Genomic DNA, 17500 nt, shown 5'->3' on the forward strand with positions numbered 1-17500 from the left:
CGTTCAGCCTCAGCTCCAAAATAATTATTATACATTTTTATAAAAAAAAGACTGTATAATTTGCTTTCCGGGGTTAGAGACGGGAGCTCCGCTTTTAGGCTTGGCTAAATTTATATATTACAACGAAGAGAAGGCCTTGCTACAATGTCTTGCCAATGTGAATCAACATGGACTTGTTAGAATCGACCTGGGAACCTAAAGTAATTATGAACACTGTCAAGAGACTTAATGATAGAGTCCAGAAAAGAGATAGAATTAATAGACGTTTGGGTTGTTGGCGAGAAACAACAATTAAAAATTCTGTTTTTTAGTCGTTTATTAGCAGGCGATTATGAAGTAGCCACACACGGACATCAGAAACACAGGACTCAATAGCGGCTTGGGCACGGTTTTCTGAGGAACCACAATGTGGCCTGACTGAGAGATAGAGCTGTGTGTCATTGGCATACCCATGAACAGAGGGAAGACTGTTAGCAATTTCATGTATGTGATAGAGCCGAGAAACATTTAATGAACGAAACAGGACCCAAACATCTGCCTTGTGGGACAGCGCATTTCAATTGAAATCATCTGAAGAATAGTCATTAATGAGAAGTTGTTGCATTTGATCTGGCAAATAAGATGTGAACCACTCGATGGCTGAAGCAGTGATTCAAAAATCATTTTCAAGGTTACTAAAGAGAACCTGATGGTCAATTGTGTCGAAAGCGGCACTTAAATCTAGTGGCACTAGAAGCATGATTTCGTGATTGTTCATAGACATGAGAATGTTGCTTTGAACCTTGAGCAACACAGTTTCAGTTGAGTGGAATTTTCGAAAGCCTGACTGGAACTTACCAGGTAAAGGAGCGTTGTGTTCACAATGTGGAAGCAATTGAGCAAGAACTGCGGCCTTTTCAGCAACTGTAGAGATGAAAGGCAGATTGCTAACTGGACAGATATCTTTATAAGTTAAATCAAGGCCTGATTTCTTGAGTAGAGGTTTCACCTTCATGGTTTTCCAATCCTCAGGGACATAGACGTGGGAGAGAGACAGATTAATAACTTGGTTAGTAATGGGTGGTGCAAGAACATCAACTGAAGGCAATTCAGACTTTTACAATCCATGTCGGGATAGGATCCAGGGACATAGACGTGGGAGAGAGACAGATTAATAACTTGGTTAGTAATGGGTGGTGCAAGAACATCAACTGAAGGCAATTCAGACTTTTACAATCCATGTCGGGATAGGATCCAGGGGGCATGAGGGGGCATCTTTAGATGAAATCTAAGTGTGAGAAGTGAAATGAATGCTACCTAGCTGTCCTTTCTCTGGTGTGCTTTTGGTGATGCGCTTGAAAGTGCTTTATACCTACTTGTAGTTTGAATCAGTGGATGAAATTTAAAAATGTTAGCAGGGAAATAAATGCCACTGAGCTGTCCATTACTGCTGCGTGCTGTTGGTGTTGGTATTGAAAGTGGTTGAAACCTTTGCTTCAGTGGATTAAATTTAAAAGTGTGAGTGGTGAAGTGAATGCATGCTGATCAGCTACATATGTATCCTCTGGCTTTCTCCTGTCCTGTCACAGGGTAGTCGTGGTAAGACAATCACATTCTCTATTGTTGATATTGAAACGTTATGACAGGGACCGCACAGCAAGTTTTCGAGTGGGGGGGCTAGAGAAGAATGCGTGAAGCGCCATATTTCGCATTGTTGTGTAATTCCCGCCACTAGGTCACATAGCGTAACCCATTGTACACGCCGTCGTTTAGTGTTTCGCTTTGCATGCACGCTTAGTTACCTCATTGTCACACAGTTCGCGCATAATTAGCTTGGTGCCTTTGTTACCACCTTCGCCTGCTTAGTTTGGGTTGTATTTGCATCTTGCCTTCGGTGAATAAACGTGTTCTCTCGCTCGGAGTTTCGGCTCAACTTATTGGCGTGGTGGCAGCGCAACATTTTCAAAGAACCCACGGAAAGAACATCAAAGCTGTTCTTCGATTTTAGCCGCCTCTCTGAGCAATCAAGCCAGAATTCGTGAACCGTAGTGATGACTTCACACAGAGCGCCGAAACAGTGGTCGCTTTCTTCGAATGAAACTATTACTTCGATCAAAGCCTGGGAAAACAATCTAAAGTACATCTTGTCCCTCGATCCGAACTTCGCAGACTTTCTTACTGATGGATCATCGTGGGGTAAAAAAACAAACGCTACACCCCTACGTGGTTTCTCCAACGATCCTGAATCTGTTCCAACGGCGAGAAGAAGGACTGCTGCTCAAAAAGTAACACATTTAGAAATGATGCTCGGCCAAATTGCCAATTACGCCCCTATCATTTCTCGGAACTCAATCGTCAAGAATTCTACATCAATTAGCGGCGTTTGGCAATCGATCCGACAGCATTATGGCTTGCAGTTAACTGGTTCCCGTTTCTTGGATCTCGCGAACATTTCTTTGAAGCCTGAACAGCGTCCTGAGGATTTATTCCAAATCTTAATGGCCTTTATTGAGGACAACCTACTCACCAGATCCAGTGGAATCACTCATTATGGCGAGATCCCGGACGCTGACGAAGAACTATCTCCATCCCTCGAAAATTTTATTGTTCTCACTTGGCTACGCCTACTCCATCCCAACCTTCCACGACTTGTGAAACAACGTTATGGAACCGAATTACGTAGTAGGACGTTGGCCTCTGTGAAACCTGAAATCTCTCAAGCTCTCGAGTCGTTACTTGACGAGCTCCACACCAGTGATGAATCAAAGGTTCTACGCTCTGCGCCCCCGACTGATCATCGCTCATTTGTTCCCGCACGACGCAGGCTACTGCCTAAACCTCGAGCTGTCAAGTCTTGTCCTCTTTGCCAGCAGGCCGGCCGCCCAGATTTTCGGTCACATTTTCTCAGCGGCTGCAAGTTTCTGCCCGAGCCTGATCGTCTCTTCATGTCCAAGATTCGCCAAGTGGCCGGCATTGAATTAGAGGAGAGCAGTTATGATTACCAGCACTATCCTGATCTGACTAGCCCTCCAGGTTTTGAAGAATTAGCAGATATGCAGCATTGTCCCTCCAGCGTCCTACCTACTATGAAACCCCCTGCCACTCGTCGCGTAAACGTCTCCCAGTCTCCATTCCTTCACGCTTTTTATGGTGATCACCCTTTACGCCTTACAATAGACACTGGCGCAGAAACTAATATGATGAGAGCTTCTTTAGCCGAGCATATTGGTGCTAAGATAACTAAAAGCTCCCAGACTGCTTTGCAGGCCGACGGTCGCACCCCGTTAACTGTTGTTGGTGAGACCCGCCTTCCGCTGATTCGTCAAGGCAGACCTCTTACTTTGGAAGCTCTCGTTGTCGAGAATCTTGATGTTGACATACTTGCTGGAACACCCTTCATGGCTTCCAATGACATTGCAGTCCGCCCCGCTAAGCGTGAGATCATCATCGCTGGGTGTGACGTGGCGTCTTATGGTTGTTCCCAAAGTCCTCAGACCCACTACGCTGTCAGAGCTTGCCACCTCCTTCGCGCCCCGAATACTAACACAACCGTCTGGCCGGGTGAGTTCCTGGAAATTGACGCCTCCTCAGTGCTACTTAAAGATGCTACACTTGCCATTGAGCCCCGTATGGATTCGGTCTCTTCTAGTCACCTCAAACCTGCTCACACCTGGCCTCATCCCGACATTGTCCAATCCATTGGTGGTAAACTGAGACTTCTCAACAATACCGAGGAGCCCCTACTAATCCGCAAGAACGACCATTTATACCAAGCACGTCTAACTGTTCTGGAGTCTTCCATAGAGCCCTCCTCAACCCAAGCTGCAGAGCCGTGCCCCAAGTCTATTACTCCTCCCTCTTCTTCCGTCGAGTCCGTACATGTAGACCCTGACGGTTTGTTGTCCCCTGCTGAGAAAGCCGCGTTCATTTCGCTACTGAAGGAATTCCGATTGGTTTTCGATCCCCGTATTCCTGGTTACAATGGAGCTGCCGGGCCGATTGAAGGGGTTGTGAATATGGGTCCTGTCGAGCCTCCCCAGCGAAAAGGGCGTGTCCCACAGTACTCTCGCGACCAACTCGACCTGCTTCAAACCAAATTTGACGAACTTGAGGCTCAAGGCATTTTCAGTCGACCAGAAGATTTAAATGTTGTGGTGGAATACTTGAATCCATCCTTCTTGGTGAAGAAGAGGAATGGCGGTTTTCGCTTAGTCACAGCCTTTACTGACGTGGGCCGCTATAGCAAGCCCCAGCCCTCACTAATGCCGGACGTGGACTCCACTCTTCTCAAGATTGCTTGCTGGAAGTACATTGTAGTCTCTGATTTGTCTCAGGCATTCTACCAAATCCCACTTGCAAAGAACTCCATGAAGTATTGTGGCGTGGTTACACCCTTTAAAGGCGTTCGTGTCTACACGCGTTGCGCAATGGGAATCCCCGGTTCCGAAACGGCCCTCGAGGAGCTAATGTGCCGCGTCCTGGGTGATCTCCTTCAGGAAGGGTGTGTCGCTAAGATTGCCGACGACTTGTATTGTGGTGGTAACTCCCATCAAGAGCTCCTTTCAAACTGGCGAAAAGTCCTCTCGGCTCTCGATCGCTGCAACCTTCGCCTCTCACCTGCGAAAACCATAATCTGCCCAGCTTCTACCACCATTCTCGGTTGGATATGGTCCCAGGGCTCGATCCGCGCTTCTCCCCATCGTGTAGCTGCTCTTGCTTCTTGTGAGCCACCCAAGAATGTACGCGGTCTCCGTGCTTTTGTTGGCTCATACAAAATGCTTGGTCGGGTCCTTAGTGGAGCTGCTAAACTCCTCGCTCCTCTCGAGTCGCTTACGGCTGGTCGTCAGTCTCAAGACACCATCTCTTGGTCTGATGAGCTCCTAGTGTGTTTTCGCTCCTATCAAGAAGCACTCACGTCTAACAGATCCATCACACTCCCCAAGCCTGATGATCAACTTTGGATCGCAACCGATGGTTCCGTCAAGATGAATGGCCTCGGCGCCACTCTTTATGTGCTTCGTGACCAGAAGCTCCACCTTGCCGGATACTTCAGTGCCAAATTTAAAAAGCATCAAGCCTCCTGGTTACCATGTGAAATAGAGGCATTGTCTATTGCCGCTGCTGTCAAGCATTTTGCCCCTTATATAATTCAATCAAAGTCTAAGACTTATGAACTGACTGACAGCAAGCCGTGTGTCCAGGCCTTTGACAAGCTCTGCCGTGGACAGTTCTCCTCCAGTCCCCGAGTGACTTCGTTTTTATCATCTGTTAGCCGTTACCAAATCACACTGCTCCATTTGGCTGGTTCTGCCAACCTGCCTTCTGACTTTGCTAGTCGTAACGCACCAGCTTGCGACGACCCTCGCTGCCAAGTTTGTTCATTTGTATCCGAAGCTGAAGACCTAGCTGTGCGTCCCATTTCTGTTCATGATGTGCTATCGGGGAAGACGTCCCTTCCTTTCACAAGCCGTTCCGCTTGGCTCCAATCGCAACTAGAGTGCCCGGATTTGAGACGTGTCCACTCTCATCTTAAGCAGGGCACTCGCCCGTCAAAGAAGCTGACAAACATTAAAGATGTCAAGCGCTACCTGAACCTGGTCTCCATTTCCCGTGACGGCCTACTCGTCGTAAAACGCAATGAACCTTTCGCTGCGCCCCGCGAATGTATTGTCATTCCACGCTCTGTTGTTGATGGCTTCCTTGCTGCCTTACACGTGAAGCTGGACCACCCCTCCCGTCACCAGATGAAACTGGTTTCACAGCGTTATTTCTTCGCTTTAGATTTGGACAAAGCCCTGGATCGGTGCTCGCAGTGTTGCCACCTATGCTCTTCCCTGAAGAAAGTTCCATCCAGCCTCATTGAACAATCAACCTCTGATCCCCCCGACGGCTTTGGTATTTCCTTCGCTGCAGACATCATAAAGCGCTACCGTCAGCTAGTACTTGTCGTCCGCGAGACGTCCACGTCCTTCACTGCAGCCTGCTTGTTGGATAACGAACGTCGTGAATCCATTCGCTCTGGTCTCCTCCGTTTGTGCCTTGAGCTGCGACCTCTGTCTGGCCCCCCTTCCGTCATAAGGGTAGATCCCGCTCCTGGCTTTGCTTCTTTAGGTGACGATGAAATCCTTAAGCAGTATGGCTTTGCCGTGGAAGTCGGCCGAGTCAAAAACCCAAACAAGAATCCTGTGGCAGAGAAATGCGTCGCAGAACTTGGTGATGAGCTTCTACGTGTTTGTCCTGAGGGTGGTACAATCAGTCCTCTTTCCTTAGCTGTGGCGACAGCCAATCTCAACACCCGTATCCGCAACAGAGGATTGTCTGCCCGCGAGATGTGGCTTCAACGCGATCAATTCGCTAACGCACAGATCCCTTTTTCCGACCTCCAAGTTGTTCGACAACAGCAGTCGTTGCGGCTCCGTAACCATCCCACAAGTGAGAGATCCAAACCCCCAGGCTGTTACCCTCGCCCGGCCACGCCCGTTGAAGTAGGCGATTTGGTGTACATTACTTCTGATGGCTCCAAGACCAGTGCTCGCAATCGGTATCTTGTGGTCTCCGTGGATGGCCTATGGTGCAACGTACGCAAGTTCACCGGTTCACAGTTGCGTTCTACCTCCTATCGCGTCAAGCTGTTCCTGACCTAACAGAGACCACGTCTAACCTCTCTCGTCATTACAGCTCCGCTTCCTACCCTGAAGATACCGACGAAGAGCCTCTCACCTCTGAGCACGTTGACGAGGAACCCGCTCCCCTTCTTACACCTCAGAGCACTCCGAGTCCGGCTCCTGCTGTAGTTCCTAGCGAGCTCGCAACCCCACCAGATCCTCAGCCTGACATTCATCTTGTGCCCGAGTCTTCCCCTCCCTCGAGTGGAAGCATGACTGTTGACATTGATGCCCATATCCCAGAGCCTACCTCCTCACCTGGCCCACGCCGGTCGAGCCGTTCAACCCGTCGTCCGGCTTACCTCAAGGACTACATTACATATTAAGGACAATGTTAGCTATTTGTAACTGCTTGTGTACTATCAATTTCTAGCCTAGTTTTACTTCGTATTTATTACTCATCTACCTTGGCGAGGGGAAGAAAGAAGAAGTCACGCCATATTTCGCATTGTTGTGTAATTCCCGCCACTAGGTCACATAGCGTAACCCATTGTACACGCCGTCGTTTAGTTAGGGTTATTGTTTCGCTTTGCATGCACGCTTAGTTACCTCATTGTCACACAGTTCGCGCATAATTAGCTGGGTGCCTTTGTTACCACCTTCGCCTGCTTAGTTTGGGTTGTATTTGCATCTTGCCTTCGGTGAATAAACGTGTTCTCTCGCTCGGAGTTTCGGCTCAACTTATTGGCGAAGGGCTCCTTGAATCGCGCCAACGCGGTTTTCCAATTTGAAAACCCTTTAGAAATAAAGCAGACTTCCTTACTTCTGGCAGCTCGAATATTTGATTTTGCATTTTGTTGCATGCAAATGAAACACAACACAGAATCGCTTTGCTTATTATAGTGTAGCCAGGGAAATTCCGAAAACCACTTGGATTGAAATGCGCGATTCTGTTTGCCACATGAAAAAGTGACTGGAAATAAATTCAATTATAGAACAGATTCAGAAAAAAGTAGCAAAAATTATGCAGAGATCGCTTCTTTGCATATATCTATTCTGCTCAGACCAGAGAGATTTTCTCTAGGTGCACCAGAGGTATACATGTAACTTACAACATATATGTAATTTGATTTGATTAAACTTGATCAGAGTTTCCCATTAATATTATTATTATTATTATTATTATTATTATTATTATTATTATTATTATTTACCAGTAGTACTTGTATACCACTTATGCTTCCAAGCTACATGCTTCAAAGTTATTATTATCTTACATGTAAGTGTTATTGTTACATGTATTATCTTTTCTGCAGACATGCAGTTGGTAATGACTTTAGAGGGAAAGGAGTATCCACAAAATGGAAACAAAATAATTTTCTCAGAATCCATCTATCCAAAAACAATTTTAAACTTAAAATCCACAATATCCTACTCCAAAGACTTTCAGAAGAAAATGACTATATTCATTTGATGTATCTGTCTTTAAGTTAATAGCAAAATACATGTATCTTTGTGCTTTCATTGGCTTTTCATAATTGCACTTTGTATTGATTTTATTTTAGATGATATTTAATTACTTATTTTAGTTGACTGTTTACTTTGCACTCTACATAGTTAATTTGTATACATGTACCTATTCGTTCTATATTAATTATTATTATATGGCTCTGTCTCACAAGGACTGGGAACTACCAAATTGACGAATTTGATTGGCTAAAATTGATATTGACCTCGGTCTAGATTTTCCCATCTAGACCGGCATCTAGACCGGTAATGTTTTGGGGTGAAAAGGTGCATACTAAAATGCAAAAATATGAGAATTTTCTTCTACCGATATTTCTTTATGGAAGTGCCAAACAGCATGATGACAAAAGAGAGGATGACGAGCAAACTTTGACAGAATTAAGTTCATGTCTTCGTCACTCATCACCGTTCGCAAGCAAAATGTCAGTTAGTACAAACCAGTTACATTAAACGGTCGCTGGTACAGACCTCACTACGTTCGGTCTGTACTGGCGACCTCGGTCAAGATTCTCCCATACAGACCTCCCGCTTGGTTAATAAGAACTAAATAATACTGTTTGTAAAACGCGACTGAATACCATTAGCTTTCTGACTACTTGTTCTCTCTTATATACATGTGTAACCACTGCTTGCCTTGACTAGCTTTTGCTAACTGCAAGCAGTGCATATAATGAACATTTATCATACAATGTATAATGAAATTCTACAATAAACAGATAAACAGAGTACAGTAATAGGAAGTTTGCTGTGATCACTGTATAATCTCTGTCACTCCTTGATGTTGATCCGATGTTTCTAGCGATATAAAATTTTCCAAGCCCTTATTTATGTATTTGATGATAAAAATTACGGGCAGAAACATACTTATTAAAGACAACGTTTCAGTGTCCTCATGACACCATCATCAGGTCAAATATGATATTTTACAGATAACTCGAATATTAATGTTCAAGATTACGTTCAAAGTCCCTAGAGGCTAGGTGAAAAGTTTTGCTTTTATCGAGTCACTTTGGATATTCAGACACGGTTTGTGCTCGCGATTTCAATTTCTAAATCGGTATTTTGTTATTTATTTGGTTTATAATTTTATTCATTTTCTATGAATTCGAAAGCACTATCAATGATAATCACAAAATTATTGATAGAGGTGGTAGAGGTGGCGCAGTGATGAGAACTTCACAAATGTGGTCCAGGTTTGACTCTGGCCAGAGTCGGCATCACATTTGGGTTAAATTTGTTGGTTCTCTACTCTGCACCGACATGTTTTTCTCCAGGGACTTCAGTTTTTCCCTCTCCTCAAAAAGTTAAATTTGATTTGACTTGAGTTGATTTGTTAATTTACATTGTCCCCAATCAGAGCTCCAGTTGTAGAAGATTCGGCACTTAAATAAAGTGTCTTTCCTTTCTTTTTCTTTGTGTTTCCAAAGAGAAATATGGCAGCAAGGGAAGCTGTACAGTGTAGCTGCAGGTTGTTAAAAAGGCAAGCAGATCTTATGCTTAACTACATGTAAAGGTAAGAGGCATCTCAGCATTTACATGTAACAACTTAAGAGGTGGCTGGCCTTACAGTACATTTTCACAATTCAACAAAAATTTCTATCTTTCAGTGAACAGACAGGAGTATGGAAAACTCTTAAGATGCCAAGCTGATCCTATCTCTTGCCAGACTGAGATTTTGCAAAGGTTAGAACACTTTTTTCTTTTATGTTGGAAATTTCAAAGTACAGGATTTTACTGTACAGTGTACTGTTGCCACTCAAAAGAACACATAATTATATTGAAGGTTTGTTTAGTTCTTTTTTTTATTATTATCATTTTTTTTTTTTGCACTTATTGTTACATGGCAAGGATGTTTTCCCAAAGACTGGAGCTTGAATTGTACGATTTGATGAGCAACCCTTTTTGCAGTTTCCTCTTGGATTTTACTAGCCAATGAAATTCTTTTGATGGTAATCTGATTTAACAAAAAGCAAAATAAATATGTCAATGACATTATTCTGCAAAGATCATTTGATTCTTAAAAACCAATATTCTTTCTTGACCCCTGCTGTGTATCTTTAGTCTTTGAATTAAGTGCTTTTGCATCAACTTCACTTAAAAAGAAATAAGAGCTATGATTTTTGACAAACAACACGTACACAATACTTTTGATATATTGTTGTGACCTGAACTAAGCCAATTTTTTTTTCTTTTGGCAAAATTAATGTGCCAGTGCTTGTCCTTCTGTGATTGTTGCCAAGCATGGAAATTACTTGAGAAAATGTAGCATTATACATGACTAGTTATGTGTATAGCGCAGAAAGGCCAGCTTTGCAAACTTTAGTGGGATCTCTTTGCCAAATTTAACAGCAGATGCTGAACAGTGCCTTGCTCAAATGCATTTTATAGAGTTAAGGAGAGGGAGGGTACTCAGTGGCAAGCATAACTGTCAAGTGAATTGAGATCAATGCAGACATTGAGCTTTCTTTTAGTGTAATTTATTTCTTTTCCAAACATCAAGGATAAATTATTGGACTTGGGCTGGGTTCAAGGGTCCACTGTTGGCATCCATTGAAACCTCTCAGTCTAAAGCTGATCTCCAGTGCATCAATTTTTTTTTTAGGAATGCTTATCCTGTTGAGGTCATTAACCAAGACAGCAAGTTTCTTTGATCTGTGGACAAGAATAGAATCCTACCCTGTACCAAGGTGGGATCTTGCTCAATAATTTATTATTCTTGCTCTACATGTACATTTTCAAAACTCAGCAAGAATCGTATGAATTCTTTACGGAGAACTTGCAGCCTCCCAGGTTTGATCCCCAGATATAAATTCTGTAAACAGACGCATGTACATATAAGTAATTTTATATCAGTTGAGTTTGTTGCCTCACTATTCTGCTCATGACCAGAAAGATTTAGTCTCGGTATACCTGTTGTGGCCTCGTGGTTCGAGTGCTCGCCTCCGGATCAAGTGGTTCGGGTTCAGGTCCTGGATGGGGACATAGTGTTGTGTTCTTAGGCAAGGCACTTTACTCTCACGGTGCCTCTCTCCAACCAGGTGTATAAATGAGTACCAGCGAATTTAATTCTGGGGGTAACCCTTCAATGGACTAGCATCCCATCCAGGGGGGAGTGGAAATACTCCTAGTCGCTTCATGCTACGGAAACCGGAGATAAGTGCTGGCCTGATGGGCCTTCCTACTGTAGGCTCGTAACAGAGACTCTTTTACACCTGAGGTACAACAACATTAATGACATTTGATCTGCATTAATTTCAATTGATTTAATGTAAACTCACAGTCTTCCCATTAACCCATTGACACCTGGAAGTGAGACTTAAAAGATCTTTTTCTGTTTAACGGCAGATGATTTTTCTTGTCAACTGGGTGTGTCCTAGGGCATTTAAGGTGTCAATGGGTTAAGTAACTCTATTATTAGTAGTACTTGTATACCACTTATGCTTGGCTAAGCTTCAAAGTTAGTATTATCGGTGTTATTGTTATCTTATTAAAGGGATCATAATCTTTTCTGTGTAGTTATGACATGGTTTCCTTGGGAATGAATTTGGGGGGAAAGGATTATTCTCAAAATGAAAAGCGATTTTCTTAGAAAGATTCAATTTTAGCAGATACAATTTGGGTACCTTATCTAAGGATGCACCACGTCTTTACCCCTGAATTGTTTACATTTTGTTCCCAGTGGATCCTTGCATAGGGTACCTACATAAATTATATCACCTAAACCTGAAGTGCGTAAAGGTCCAACTAAAGGAAAAACAAATGATATGAAGCTATAAGTACTACTTAAAGAGCCCTACTCCAACCCTTTTTCACATTACTCACACCCCCCTCAAGGTAACCAATCTCATTTTCCGTACCACTTCAACCCCCCCCCCCCCCCCACTATACATCTAGTCTGCTACCCCCTGCTCCCCTTCCTTCCCTAAGATTGATGCTAAGATTGAATCCAATATCTGGTTGAAAGGTTGTGAGATTTGATCAACTTTGTACTCATTTCTCTTTATTGGAAGTTCCCCACAATCGATGTGTAATCTGTCACTCCTTGATGGTGATGTTTCTAGCGATTTTTTTTTTGGATATAAAATTATTTTCAAAGCCCTTATTTATGTATCCCAGACTTCAATTTCTAAATCCCTATTTTTATTTCTTTGGTTTCTAATAAGATTTTACTTTATTCATTTTACTATGAATTCGAAAACACTATGATCATAAACTTATTGATTTGTGTTTCCAAAGGGAAATAATTATGGAAGCACGGAAGCTATAGCTGCAGGTAGTTGAAAGGGCAAGCAGGCCTTATGCTAAGGTAAGAGACATCTCAGCATTTAACCACTTACAACTGTAAGAACAGTTGGAGGATGCATAACTCTTAAGACAGCAATATTATTGCAAGCTGATCCTGTCTCTTGCCAGAATGAGATTTTGCAAGGGTTAGAACACTTTTTTCGTTTATGGTGGAAATTTCAAAGTACGGGATTTTAGTTGCCACTCAAAGGGACACTTATTAAAGGTTTTTTTTTTTTTTTGCACGTATTGTAACAACTTAGCCATGGCAAGGATGTTTTCCCAGAGACTGGCCCTTGGACTGTTGGTTAATAAGTTTTTGGTTAAAATGTTAAGCAAAGGTAAAGGAAGCTAGTCGGGACACCTGAATGGAACAGGAATCATTCAAAAAAAGGGATCATTAGAAAAAAAAACTGTAATTTAATTTAAAATCAATGGAAACTGCTCAATTCACTTTAGTTATGCTTGGCACTATGCTACTCTCCTTAACTCTATAAAATGCGGAATTTGGGCAAGCACTGTTCAGCATCCCACTTTCATTTCTGCTGTTAAATTTGACAAAGAGACCTACTAAAGTTTGCAAAACTGGCCTTCTTGCTTTCAATACTTAATAGTCACGTTATAACTCTTTGTGTATAATGCTACCATTGATTGTATGTCAGTTTATTTCCATGCTTGACAACAAAAACAGAAGGACAAGCACTGGCACACTTGCCAAATGAAACGCTGGCTTAATTAAGTCAGGTCACAATGATATTGCAAAAATATTTGTACTCATACACATTGTGTACGTGTTGTTTATCAGAAGTCGTAGCTGTGGTTTTTTTTCAAGTAAAGTTTCCTTCACTTTGATGCAACAGCACTATAACCATTAACAGCAGGGAAAGAAAGAATATTGTTTAAGCTAATGATCTTTGCAGAATAATGCCATATTCTGCCTTTATTTCGTACTCCATCTCCTGTGGTTCACTGGGTAAGAAATATGTCAACCGAGAATTGAGGGAACTTATTTTCGTCATTCATATTTTTTTCAGCCTTGCCTGCGACTGCCAAAGTTGCTTGCTTTTTTAACTGCCATTTTGTCCATTCCGCAGTTAGGACCTATTTCTGGCCGTAGTTAACCAGAAATAAATCTGCCCCTTTTTGCGTTATTAACCGGAAATAACAATTCATTGTATCTAACTTCTGCCGCTATTTCATATCCAACCCTTGTGGTTCACTGAGTAACACGTGTGTAAATCTTAAATAGGAATAAACGTTTTCTTACTTCCTTTGTTAACCGGAAGTAACTCAGTCCCCTTTTGTATTGGTTATTGGAGATAGCATTTTGCTGGTAACTGGTACCCACTCGTCTATGGCCACGTGGATAGATGCGCTTTTCAAATATGATCGAGGCGGGTGTTGTCTCCCGGTCTGTGGGGTGGGCCCTTCTGCCCTGCATGGGTTTTGCTTCTTCACGCAGCCAAAGTATCACATTGGGATGCAGGACCGCGAATAATGTGTACCGAAATAGGAAGTAACAGCGATTAGCTAACAGGCATTTAATTGGCATTCTCTACGTTCTGCCTGCGGAGTCCGGCAGTGGGTGAGCAAAGCAGTAATCCATTTTTAGTGTTTTTTCTTCTTGACAGCAAATTTTCCTTCGGATTTAAATAAACCTACGTCAATTCACCTTTGATGCAAGCAAATTCTGCGTAAGTAAAGCCGGGTTAACCTTCCCTTGATCAATTGACCGAATTCAATTCATTCCTTAAAAAAAGAGAACCTAAGGCCCTCATGCTTGATAAAAATTGATAGAAATTAATCTCGCTTTGCAACAGGTTAAAATAGTGTGATATAGTTTTCGTGGCATGAACCAAGTTGTAAAGTTGTGAACGCTTACATGGTGCGATGATATTGTGTTCCATTTTATTGACTTTGAAACATTTTATCTTTTCCTCTTTTCCATTTTGTCGTACCTCAAATGAAGAATACAGGGGGTTATTAAAACGTTCATTTCTTCAAGTATTTCTTCTGGCTATCGCTGACAGTATGCAAATACTTTTTCTTATTTCTATTTTGTCCAATTCGTTCCCAACAGAGTCTGCTTGCTTTTTGACACCTTAGCTTGGACTTTGTGCATAATTAAGGCTTTCTTTGTTCCTTTGGGACAGGTTGAACAGTCGAAAAAGTTTCTTGCTTTGTTGACACGTTTGTGCTGAAATGATACTGTGGCATTCAATCACTAAGGTGCGTCACGTTGGAGAAAGTGCTGTCGGAGGAAGAATTTGCTGTTTGAAGTCTAAAAAAACAGTGAGGCTACATCATGGGAACCCACAGTAGATAAGAACAACTCAGTCTTGTGATAAGCAGAACTGGCAGAAGAATACATGTAGTTCCTGGTTCGTCTCTTGTTGCGGTAAATAGGTTCATGACAGGATTGATTCTACGGTAAGAATTCTCAAATGGTTAATACGTTAAGTTTCCGTTTTGACCTCTAGCTGTACTTGTTAACTTGCGTATTTGTCCTTAAAAAAAAAAAAAGCAAGTTCGAACTTCTGAAGAATTCATGTTCTTTCTCGTTTGGAGCTGACCATGTTTTGAAGTTGTGGAAACCGCTTTCTGGAAACCTTAAGGTTGACTTAACCATCTTGTTTTTTATTATTGGTATTTTGACGTCGCTCCTGTTTCTTCAAACTCGAAGTATAGGGAGATAAATCGATATAATGTTATATAAAGAAAAAAGATATGCATAAAGAAGTCATTTTCCATGTTCGGTCATTGTATTTTTGACTATGTACTTGAAAACTGTTTCATCGACAAAATCGTGAAGGAAGGCCACTGACTTTTCTCTTTGTTAAAAGATTAACGCGACAATTCAATGAGTTCCTTGTGAGTGATTTAATAATCTGTAAGAAAGGAGTTAAAATTCACATCTATATACTTGTCTTTTCTTGCAGTAAACACGTTTATGGCAGGATTGTTTCGACGGTAAGAATTTTTCAAATGGTTTATACGTTGAGCTTTGGTTTTGACCTCTAGAAGTTAACTTACGTATTGGTCTTGTAAAAGGAAGAAGTTCAAACTTCTAGAGAATTCATGTACGTTCTTTCTCGTTGGTTTTGAAATTTTGGAAACTTTGAGGTTAACTTTATTATTTGGATTTTGACGTCGCCCTTGTTTCAGCTTCCCACCCTAAACCAAGTAAAATGTAGAGAAATCATTATATAAAAAGGGATTAGTCATTTTCCATATCCGATTATGGTAATTTCGACTCTGTACTTGAAAATAATTTTATCATCGAAATCTTGAAATAGGATGTTTTGTTTTTTGTTTTTGTTTTGTTTTTTTTTTTTGGGGGGGGGGGGGAGGGAGGGGGTGGGTAATTCGGTAAAGAGTGCAAATGCTGGCAGGTAGTGTCGAAGTGTAATTCCCTTTAGCAGTGCTTAGTGCTTTGTCAGCATACCAGTCATAATCCGTTTGCAATGTTGAGAAACGGTGACATTCCTAAAGTTGTGCTAAGCTGGATCTTTTTCTCCGCAGTACATACACCGGTATTTTACTTTCAAAGAGAGAAAGTTAGTGCTTGGTGTTACAATTAACTTTTTTAGCAATCGCCAGCTCCAGTTTACTTTTTCTACATTACAATAGCCACAGCGAGGGTTTGGTTTTTTGTTTATTTCATATAAAATGTTATTTGTGTAAAGAACGTTTTAAATTTTCTTGTACGGGAAAACGAATAACTTTGCTTCCTTAAGTTTGTTATTTAAAAAGGATGGGAGTTTGTTCTAGTGCATTTAAATTTATTTCGCTATGTTACATCTGCAGTGGAAGGATACTGTTGTTGGAGATGATTTTGCAAGTACACTTCTCGATTTTAGTTTAGGTGTTTTGCGTTGTACTTCGGTGCCTTTCAAATTCATTTTTCGTTCACTTTGATTCACTTGGTATATCCCAAATCAGGCTGTAGTGTTATATTCGATACTGAACTTACTTAGGGATTCTTTGAATGAAACAAAGCTATTCCTTCCTTGGCCTTCACTTGATCAAACAACGAAGCGCTTGGATTCCATAAACTCGGTATTAGTTCCACATTGAGAAAAACGCAATAAATAGTTTGTTCCAAATAACTTGTTTCAGAATCTCTCCCTTTTTAAGATTTTACTATTTTATTTCTTGTCACATACCAACCTCGCCCTACAGGGATTAATTTCAGTAAACTCAGTTTTGTCGTGAAAATGGGAAGGTCTACTCGTAGCACTTCACCTGCTATCAATAACTGAACTCCCAGTTATGTCACGTTAGATTTTGGGTAAGTGATCATTTGGGCGCAAGGAATTAATATCCCTGAGAATTGCATTTAAAGAGAAGGTTTCCGCCATACGCTCGAAACTAGGGATAGTGGGATAAACTAGTATTGGTTATCGCAATGAAGCAGGTGTGGATTTTAATTTAAAGATCATTCCCGTTAAAACGAATGAGACCTTCTCGTAATGAACAGTTGCCAGCTACAGCGACAAGCCCATATTGTAAAGCCATGTACGAACTAAACAAAACAGTCAAAGTTAATTTTTTGTCAGCTATTTGATTTAATTTAAAAACTTCCTAAGCCCCTCTTTCTTCCAGATGTACAGGCTTTCGATGAACTTTCCACTAAGTTGTAGACTTTTTACGTCAGCCTTCAGGGGAGGAAGACAAAGACTAAATGAGCAGGAAATTAAACGCTGACATTTTAAAGGGCAAGAAAAATGATGTATCATCGGTCATCACCATCAGTTGCCCCTTCGCCCGTCGCTAGGCAACTAGTTTCTTATCTTTCCTACGGGCGCATTACACCTTCAACCTTACCTTATCTATAATTACAACCGAAGCAAATTCACGTGCTAGTGCGCTTGCTAGACTATAATTCTACAAATGCGGTTTTGCTGCTAAGAAACCTTCCTTAACTATTTGCGCGATTGGTGGGCAGTAGATCTTTAATAGCTCTTTTGCAAAACTCGCAGAAGTAAACCCACAAAAAGAGACGATCATCAATAAGGGCAATTGGAGAATGAACGAAAACAAATCCAAACAACAACTTATGCAATGTGAAAGCAATACTTCTAGTTGAGACAAAGACGCCACTC

The 17500-nt window shown here is 41.7% G+C and overlaps 1 protein-coding gene and 1 long non-coding RNA gene across 6 annotated transcripts in view; both read left to right on the plus strand.

Moving 5' to 3' along the window:
• Positions 1-17500, plus strand: part of LOC138003547 (uncharacterized) — a 32238-nt gene that overhangs the window by 11682 nt on the left and 3056 nt on the right. For 2 of the 5 annotated variants that reach the window (XR_011123590.1, XR_011123594.1), the window contains exons 5-10: positions 9539-9624; positions 9719-9794; positions 10714-10798; positions 12348-12417; positions 14008-14825; positions 15335-15365. This is a non-coding gene — a long non-coding RNA (uncharacterized lncRNA). The remainder of the gene's footprint in view (positions 1-9538; positions 9625-9718; positions 9795-10713; positions 10799-12347; positions 12418-14007; positions 14826-15334; positions 15366-17500) is intronic. The other 3 variants (XR_011123592.1, XR_011123591.1, XR_011123593.1) reach the window with 3 other exon arrangements.
• On the plus strand, positions 2031-6623 carry LOC138004251 (uncharacterized). Its single transcript, XM_068850725.1, has 2 exons — positions 2031-3194; positions 3474-6623. The coding sequence occupies exons 1-2, from the start codon at positions 2031-2033 to the stop codon at positions 6621-6623; spliced, it is 4314 nt and encodes a 1437-aa protein (XP_068706826.1).

Source organism: Montipora foliosa, chromosome 5, assembly GCF_036669935.1.
Source record: "Montipora foliosa isolate CH-2021 chromosome 5, ASM3666993v2, whole genome shotgun sequence".
Taxonomy (NCBI): Eukaryota; Metazoa; Cnidaria; class Anthozoa; order Scleractinia; family Acroporidae; genus Montipora; species Montipora foliosa.